This window comes from Lolium rigidum, chromosome 7, assembly GCF_022539505.1.
Source record: "Lolium rigidum isolate FL_2022 chromosome 7, APGP_CSIRO_Lrig_0.1, whole genome shotgun sequence".
Lineage (NCBI taxonomy): Eukaryota > Viridiplantae > Streptophyta > Magnoliopsida > Poales > Poaceae > Lolium > Lolium rigidum.
The window spans coordinates 77,181,877-77,190,989 of NC_061514.1; the positions used below are offsets into that span (position 1 = coordinate 77,181,877).

A 9,113-nucleotide genomic window follows, 5' to 3' on the forward strand; every position below is an offset into this window, starting at 1 on the left:
TCTGTAGGCATTGGCGAGGTGATCCCTCGTCACCGAGCGGCGATATGTCTAGTCCCATCAGCCAGACGTGCGTCAAGCCTGACGACGCAAATGTTGACTTCTATGGCGTGGGCCCCTTTTGGTCACTTAGCAGCTGAGCTATTTTGCTAGCCATCTATTCAGATGATGGTCTATCGATGCGACAGGCGAGTACCAACTTGGTAGTCTGCCGCCTAAGTATGAGTTTAACCCTAGCTGGTAGGATGATGGTTACCCATCTCTGGGTGCCTGGTTATGCCTGAACCCGTTAGGGAGACTTTTCTCTTACGTCGCACGTGGAGGCATCGCTAGGTCGACAACGACAGAGCTGGTTCAGAAGTGGCGCAGTGCGATCTAGGTCAGACGCTAGGGCACCAACTGTGCGCAAGTGTTCTGCGGCGCCATCACTTGGTCGCAGCAACCGCCATGGCGGAGGTTTGCGGTGGTCGGGCGGCGTGCGGTGAGGTGGGTGACGTTGGGTGCAACTTCGATTGTTGCAGATCTAGGCTCAGCGGCGCGTCGTTGCTTGGTGGTGGCTAGCGGATTTCCTGACGCCCCTGCCTCATGTGACGCTCTTCTTCATCTAGCGGTGTTGGGGTTTGCTCCAACGGACCTAGCCTCGTCCTTCGACAGAGGTGGTCGGCCAGCTAGGTGTGGCGGTACTCTGGATCCCACATCTAGCCTCGACGACGAGTTGGGGTGGTGTAGATGCAGGTGAAAACCTTGCTCAGGCTCCGATAATTGCTGGTGGTGACAACATGCATGCATCCACTCACTCGTGTTGCTCCCGGGGAAACCTAGATCTAGGTATCATGGATCAGACGATAGCGATACAGTCGGCGTCGCTCTCCCTCATGAGGTCATTGTTTTTTGGGGCATATGCCAGATGGTCGAGGTAGGAGGTGGAGTGGGGTGTACTTCTACCACATCGACGATGGCGAGTCCTGATGGTGTGGTGCAGCAGGGCTTCGGTGACGGTCGCGGTGTGATGGGCTCACATAGGGTGGCATCGATGGCAGGCCTGCCAAAGGCTACGTGGAGCTCTTCCTTGAAGATGGACCACAAGTTAATGGAGGTGAAGGCTTCTGAACTGAGTGGTGTTCATCGAGAGTCTGCTACACTGGGTTTCTACTCCTGTTTTTAGCCTCCGTTTCGAGAAAAATAATGTGTCTTTGGTATTGTAAGTTGGCCAAAGTTCACTCCTTTTAGTGGGGCTATGTTAGTTTCATGGATGAACTGATTGACCATTATTTCTGGATAAGATTCAGATAAACTGCTGCCCTCTGTGCGAGGTTGGCGCCATGATGAGATGTACGTTTCTACGTGAACTTTCAAGATTATTTGTTGACTTCGCCTCTAGAACATCATTTGCAGACAAGTAAAGATGTGTTTCCGGTGTCTTGAGTAATAATTGAGCACAGATCTCACTTTTTGTTTCCACATCATCAATCGTTAGCAGGGTAAAGCAACATTCTCCCCGTTAGCATGCAGTGCCCTACTGATAATGCAGCGAATGTAATCATTTCTGCTGGTCTGAACAACAGATTCAGTCAACATTCTCTCTTGATCAGCCTCTGGAAATATTGCTGCGAAGCCTTCACTGAATCCATCTAATATTAAGTTACTATGCCGACAGGGCCACAACTGAAGAACCCCTAGTCTGCCTTTGATAAGTGCTCTACGTCAAATCCGTTGTTGTTGGTTCTGTGAGTCGGTGTACTACCACTCTCCTATATATGCGGCTATGTATGTTACTGAATCTTGTATGACGTATACACGAGCGAACTTGCCATGACTATAATAAATTCAGATGAATGATCAACGTAAGCTCGCTCTTTACGTGATGTTGACCTTGCATGCATCATGCATCAATTCCATGTAACCATATCCGAATGTACGTAGACCGAATTGCAACATATGCATGATGACCATCAGGAATAGATAGCTTCATAATTGTTTTTCTTTTAGCGATCACATTTGACAAGCCTAGTTGAGATAAATGCATATATGTACAGTAGTATATGTATATACTGACTCTTTGTTGCATTAATTATATATATTTTTAGTCCGCACTAGTAACTTGTTTACGAGAAATGCAGAAGCTCTGTTGCGCAAGAAGTAAAATTGTACTACCGCCACCCTCCGTACCTGCGCCGGACGGGAGAGGGTAGCGGTGGAGGATGCCAAAACTTCCTCTACACCGCTGAACTTTGGCTGGGGTAACGAGAGGGATGTCGGAGAAACAAGAGCAAGGCAGGCCCACTTTGTCGCCGTGAAGACAAGAGGACATCGTACCTCCTATTCAAGTGCCTCGACCCATTAACTTGGCATGCCTTTGATGATGTTCAAGCTTGGTAGAGCAACTTGGTCCTAGGACACAGCGGTAGAAGGAAAGCTTTGGCTTCACTCTTGATGATAATTTCATGGAACCTTTGGAATAAAAGAAATGTGAGGACCGTTAGGAACAAGAGTACCTTGCCAACAATTATCCCCACGGCTATTAAGTTAAAAGCCAAATCGTGGGCTTTGGTGAGAACGAAACATTTGGGTAACCTTTTACCAGGAGAGTAGGCTTTCCTTGTGTGAGTGTGGTTTGGAATGTTTATTTGTTGTACTCAAACTTCTTCTCAATCGAAGAATTATGGCAATTCTCTTTGCCTTTCTTTCAAAAGAGAGAATGTCCCACTGAAGTCTCGATTTTTATCTTACCCTTAGGGACGCTCAGAGAGGAGATGTGCCAATAATAAAAATTTCTACTCCGTACCTTTTTATCCATGTTTAATTTGTGTATACCTTCAAATAATCTCCAAAACAAAATCCTCATGTGATGGTGTTATATTGTGATCCAAATTCATATACTAAAGGGAGGCTAACTTCTAACGAGCGGAGCGAGGCCCTGTCGCCGGTAGGTTTGGGCCGAAGCATAGCGGATCGATGCCACTGCTTATATATACTTCTTGTAAGCCGCCGGCAAGGATTTATCAGATTATAAGATAACCATCGGCGTTTGTAAACACTCTTCGATATAGTGAAGTTTTGCTAGCTGGCGCCCGTGGTTTTTTCCCCTCTGTGTTGGAGGGGTTTTCCATGTCCAAATCTTGTGTCTCCACGTTCTTGGTTATTTGCTTATCGCGTTTATAACAGATGGGTAATAAATCACAGTAATTCAACCGATCAAAACATGGCCCCACTCGTCAGGGAGTAGGCTCGAATTAATTTCGACAGGAAAAGATCCATGAGCAGTAGGCGAAGTCTTTTCGCGCCATAATTAGGAAGGGTGTGCATCGCTATAGGCCTCGCCGACCCGATTGTTGCTAGGTATACGTACGTACTACAGCAGTCTACAACTAATGAAGGCGCTCCTAATAATGAAGGTGAATCATCGTCATCTCCGTGCGCACATCCATCCATCGGACCAGCATCCTGCATGATTCCACAGCGTAGTACACTGCACAGCTGCATTATTTATGCCTTGACAACAGCTTGTACACCCCCTCACGTCCTCGCCCGCGTACACATGTACACGATGAAGATGAACGCCGTCGCGTCGCCGTCGTCATTTCGTTCTCTCTCTTTTTCTTCTTTATTATAAGATGCCGTCGTCATCTCTAATCATACATTGAGCTAACAACCTTAAAAGGACCCTTTCGTTTCTTTTCGCCTAGACCCAATTAATTCCCCTTTTAATTCCTTCCCCGCGCAAGCAGCAGGGTAGACTGACCCAGCACCAGCAGACGAGAACATGAGTACCTACATGCACCGATGGACAAATGCGTGTGGTTGTGCGGCTGTGTGGCCGAGGATTATTCATCTCTTTGATTCATATACATTTAATTTAACATATGCTTTAAGATTTTGAAACATAAACCACACGTGCAGAGAGAGAGAGAGAGAGAGAGAGAGAGAGAGAGAGAGAGAGAGAGAGAGAGAGAGAGAGAGAGAGAGAGAGAGGAGGCGATGTTAGACTAGGGTTTCCTTCCCCTTCGTTGGCGCCATGGCTGGTCCGGTTCGCCTCCGAGTGTTGTTAAGGCCTTGGAGGTGCGGTGGATCCTAGCCGCTCGTCGACGGTAGGGTTTCTATTTTTTGCCCTACGTTTTTTCAATGTCTTCTTCGAGATGGTGAGGCGGCGGCGCCATGCAGAATAAGACCCCCCCCCCCAGCTACCGTCGCTCCTTTGGTGTGCCTAGTGTCGAAGCAGGACGTGTGGAGTTGTATGCCCGGTGAATCTCTTGGGTTCTAGTTCCTTTTCGTGTCCATTGGTGTGGCTTCATGCACGGCTCTTCCAATTTAAGATTGTCATCATTAGCGATTGTTGATGTTTTGCCGCACTCCTCTTTTCGGGGCTTAGCACAATGACTATCAGTCTATATATCTACTACAACAAGCGCTACTACAACAAGTTTTGTCTATCTTCGGTGATGAAGAGGCAAGGAAGGCGGCAAGCCTTCATGCTCTAATGGTGGTAGCTATCGCCATGTGGTCCAATGGCCTAACTCTAATTTTCATTGCTTTTAGGGTTTTTTAATACTGTTGTTGATTATTATTATTAATAGATCGGTGGATCTCTATAGAAAAAATAGATAGAATGGAAAAAAAAAGTTGAAAAGAACGCATGCAAGGTGTTCACTGCTGGCGTGCCACGTAGTAGCTTTGGATGTCATGACTTGCTGGGGATGCAATGGGTTAGCTTGCGAGGCAGTGCCTCCTGGATGGATCACCTGCAGGAGCGCAGTTCTTGTGTGACAAGCATGGCAACATATCGATCTGTAGCGTTGGAATCTTCCACATAAGCAGGCAGCCTAGCTAAGCTAGCTAGCTGAGTAGCAGCCCGCCCACACGGGCCGGGCGCCAAGCTCGATCGGAGGATACGGGGACAGCGACCTAAAGCTACTGTTCCATGACACGACATGGATGCATCGACTTGTCTCTCTTCCGCTGCCTTGCTTGCTCCCCTCACCCCGCTATAAAAACGGCCCGATCCATCCAACTCACTATCTGATTACACATAGCTCTTGCTTCTTCCAGCTCTCAGCTCCCGCATACAGTGTGGTTAAGAGCCTAGCTATCAGCTAACCAGGAGGATTTGTTGGTTAGACGACGATCAGACCGGGAGGGATGGGGTTGAGGGAGGTGGAGTCCACATTGCCGCCGGGGTTCAGGTTCTACCCCAGCGATCAGGAGCTCGTCTGCCACTACCTCTACAAGAAGGTCGCCAACGAGCGCGCCTCGCAGGGGACGCTCGTCGAGGTCGACCTCCACGCACGCGAGCCATGGGAGCTTCCCGGTAAGCCCCTTGTACTATATGTGTTCCTCAGCTGCCATAACCTTCTAGCTAGCTGTTCTTGAGTTCTTCGTCTCACTCTCTTTCTGGATTTCATCGATTCCTCTTGGCTAGTTAGTCCTGGCCCATTCATATTTATTCAGCGTGCATATATGTTTCAGGATTAGATGGATTCTAGCTGCTGTGTAAGGATACGAATTCTGATTAATTCAGTTGCTAGCCTAGCTAAGTGAAGACCGATCGAGTTGATCCACGAGTTATATGGGCGCTCATAAAAGAGAAAAGCATGGCCTCTGTCCCTTAAACATACCCTTATATCGTTTCTCTGTGGTGGTAGTCATGAACTCATGATACGTATACCGAACAAGAAAAGGATTTGCTGATCGAACAGTCTTATCTATATTTGTTCGGCTTGATAGCTAAATCAGCTGTTAGTTACTGCTGCCCAGGGCTCATTTATTCAAGTCTGGAATAATGCACAATTAATAATCACTTCCAATCATGCATCAACTGATGGATCGATCGGAACGCGAAGTGTGTTGGTGGTACTCGGTCATGGACATCTTGATGACGTTACGGTCCTGTCCATTTCGTAGCAACGTCACATGCGTAATAGTTACACCTCAGTTTACGGTTTCCCCCATAAAAATAATAAAGTAGTTTAGCTTTCAGGTATATAACTAACTGAAACTTTTCCCTCAAAAAGTTCCTTTTCCCCTGAGAAACGAACTGAAACTTCAGGTCAAAAAAACTAACTGAAACTTTTTCGTATACGCACATCGACCGCAAGTTGCATCTATGTTTTTTCTTCCGTGACTGTCAGTTGCTAGCTATAGGTATATGATTTACTACAAAGAGTCTGTTAGCATCTCAAAAGTCTCAGGAGATAGTATTGGTATGTTTTTTCACTTTACTAAGACTGTTACGCTCTTATTATTGGGCGCAGACGTGGCGAAGCTGACGGCGAGCGAGTGGTACTTCTTCAGCTTCAGGGACCGCAAGTACGCGACGGGGTCGCGCACGAACCGGGCCACCAAGACCGGCTACTGGAAGGCCACCGGCAAGGACCGGGAGGTGCGAAGCCCGGCCACGCGCGCCGTTGTCGGCATGAGGAAGACGCTCGTCTTCTACCTGGGCCGCGCCCCCAACGGCGCCAAGACCAGCTGGGTCATGCACGAGTTTCGCCTCGACTCGCCGCACCTGCCACCAAGGGTACGTACAGACCATACATCACTTGCGATCTTCGACTTGGCTTCAATCTGCGTTAGTAAGCTGCTAATTTGGACACTACATGCATGGTAAATCTGCAGGAGGACTGGGTGCTGTGCAGGGTGTTCCAGAAGCAGAAGGGGGACGGCGAGCAGGACAACGTCCGCTCCTCCTCGCCGACCTTCGCCGGCTGCTCCCAGGCAGCGCAGGAGCCGATCCCAGTGATGGACGCAAGCAGCGAGCAGATGGCCTTCATGCCGCAGCAGGAGGAGGTGACCTGTGGCTCGAACCCGCTGGCCATGAACGCGGCGATATGGCAGCAGTACAACTCGGTTCTTCTCGACCAGTTCCCGCAGGAGGAGATGGTGGGCAGCTCGCCGGCGATGGGGATAGGGGCCAGAGGAGGCGTCGGAGATGAGTGCGAGTTCTTCCTCGGCTCGGGCTTCGAGGACATGGCGAGCTTCGGGGGCATGAGGTTCCCGCAGGGGTGGAGTTGATATGCATGCATGCCGGTCGTACGCGAGGTGATCGTCGTTGTGCGCTAGCTGTGAAGGGGATTGGTGATTGGATTAATTATTTCTCCATTGGTCCTGTAGGTATAGTGGTGTGAGGTTTACTTTAGATTGATATAAAATGATCGAGTGTGTACCTACTGCCTGCATGAGATGGTTTCCGTAGCTTATGATGCCATGTATTGCAACTACAATGTATCGCTCACATATATGTAAATTAATACAGGTCGGTTCAGATTTCAGTACACATGTAACATGCTTCTGCAGTTGTTTCGAGAGTTAATTAGCTTAATTCTTAGTCAACTTTCAAACCGTTGGATTATCTCCTGCTATGGAAAAGACGTTGCTTTATTTTATTGCATTGAAAAAGATTATCATATCCTTCTACGGAAATCATGAGTATTTATTTCATTCCATTAAAAATAAGAAATTCATTATCTTCTTACGAAGAAAGAGAAGCGGATCTATTATATACTGACAAGTGGCCAATTTAGAAAAAAAACGTAGATTAGATTCCTATCCCTCTTTATTTCTCATTCGAATCTTCTGTTTTTTATTTAATATGTCGTACTTTCTTTATATGTATACTCTTTCAATCTATGTATTATTTCAATCTAGTTATTAACATAATATATATTGTTCATATTAATTCAATCTATATGTATTCATATAAAATAACAATAAAAATGAAGGCAATAAAACCGTGGATTCTTTTATTTCTCTTTCATTCTCATGTTTCTATATTAAAATGTAGTTTTCTTATTTAATTTAACTATATTAATCTAACATGCCCATTGGTGTACCTTACTAAAAAATGAAGGCAATAAAACCGTGGATTCTTTTCTTTCTCTTTCATTCTTATGTTTCCATATTAAAGTGTAGTTTTCTTATTTAAATTAATTATATGAATCTAACATGCCCATTGGTGTTCCAAAAGTTCCGGAGATAAATAATTGATTTGGCTTGACTTATAAACAATGTTATGTATTTCAGATCAGCTCCTTGCAGATCACGAATCATACTACGCGTCTCTTGGTATACCTTAGGTGTTTTCTCTTAAAATATGTTAAGGTTAAAATAGTATGATTTAAGAAAAAACTAAACAAGCACTTATTTTCAGCTGGAAGAAGTATGTTTCTTTTATGCCTTCCAAGTTCCCGAGATCAATGCATGCGTAAGCATTCCAAAAGTAGCACAATGGTGCATGATATGCAGTCCTGATGGCAGGATTCTTTACATTTTGTTCAGAAAACATGATAACTTGGTTTGCTGGTACTGATGCATGTTCTCCTTCTACACCCCATCCACTTCAAACTAAGCTCGCGCATTTCGGACGCTAGCTAGCGATCGACATCGTCCCTAGTGTATGCATATGTGGCGTCAGGTTGATCCGCGTCATGTGAGCTTAACGGCCAGTAGGGGTGTTGCTTGCAGCTCCCAGTTAAGCTCCAAAGGAAGATTGGATTTTGCCGAGACAGACACGTACGACGTCAAGTGAGAATCAATCTGCTGGCCCGCAAGTAGGCTAGCCCTAGCCGCGTACTGTAATCGATCTCGTTTCCATGAAAACTGCCACCGATCGACCGATGGATCGATCTGCCGAGGTCGTCGTCAGGCCAAACTGCCAGCAATCATGCAGCGGAATCTTGTGCATTTTCTATGTATACGCAGAGCCAATATGCTTCATAATTCTCTGAGGCAAGTTGTCGTCTATACCTGTTGGATAGAGGACCGCAGACCAAGCTGGCGTCACATATTTCTGCTGCGGCCAACGATATGATCGAAATCGTGCATATCTCAGGACATGTACGCAATGGCGTATAGGGCCTTCCGTGTGAAAGTATGTACGCATGTCTTCTCTAACCTCCATACGCTTTATCGGGGCGTCCTTGGGGCTCAAGGTACACAAAAGGATGACACATCCTCCTGGCCAACAAACCGTTCTACATAAAGCATGTTCATTTATGAGAGAGGATCTGCTGGTCTCCAGAGGTATGTTGCCTACTGCCATGTGCCATCTGACCATCCGCTCGACGCGTCGAGAGATTCAGCACCAGATGACTGTCAGAGAGCAAGCGTGAGCCTTAATCCAC

At 46.6% G+C, this 9,113-nt stretch overlaps 1 protein-coding gene across 1 annotated transcript; it reads left to right on the forward strand.

Annotated features, from left to right (window-relative positions):
- Positions 1 to 5,133: 5,133 nt before the first annotated feature.
- LOC124679156 (protein CUP-SHAPED COTYLEDON 1-like) lies at positions 5,134 to 7,005 on the forward strand. The gene is made up of 3 exons (XM_047214966.1): positions 5,134 to 5,302; positions 6,246 to 6,511; positions 6,610 to 7,005. The coding sequence occupies exons 1-3, from the start codon at positions 5,134 to 5,136 to the stop codon at positions 7,003 to 7,005; spliced, it is 831 nt and encodes a 276-aa protein (XP_047070922.1).
- Positions 7,006 to 9,113: the final 2,108 nt, after the last annotated feature.

Excerpts from the sequence above, each read along its gene's own strand:
- LOC124679156 (XM_047214966.1), top strand. The coding sequence starts at position 5,134 with ATGGGGTTGAGGGAGGTGGAGTCCACATTGCCGCCGGGGTTCAGGTTC. Across the intron at positions 5,303-6,245 it reads CGAGCCATGGGAGCTTCCCG|ACGTGGCGAAGCTGACGGCG; the intron begins GTAAGCCCCTTG and ends TATTGGGCGCAG. Across the intron at positions 6,512-6,609 it reads CGCCGCACCTGCCACCAAGG|GAGGACTGGGTGCTGTGCAG; the intron begins GTACGTACAGAC and ends GTAAATCTGCAG.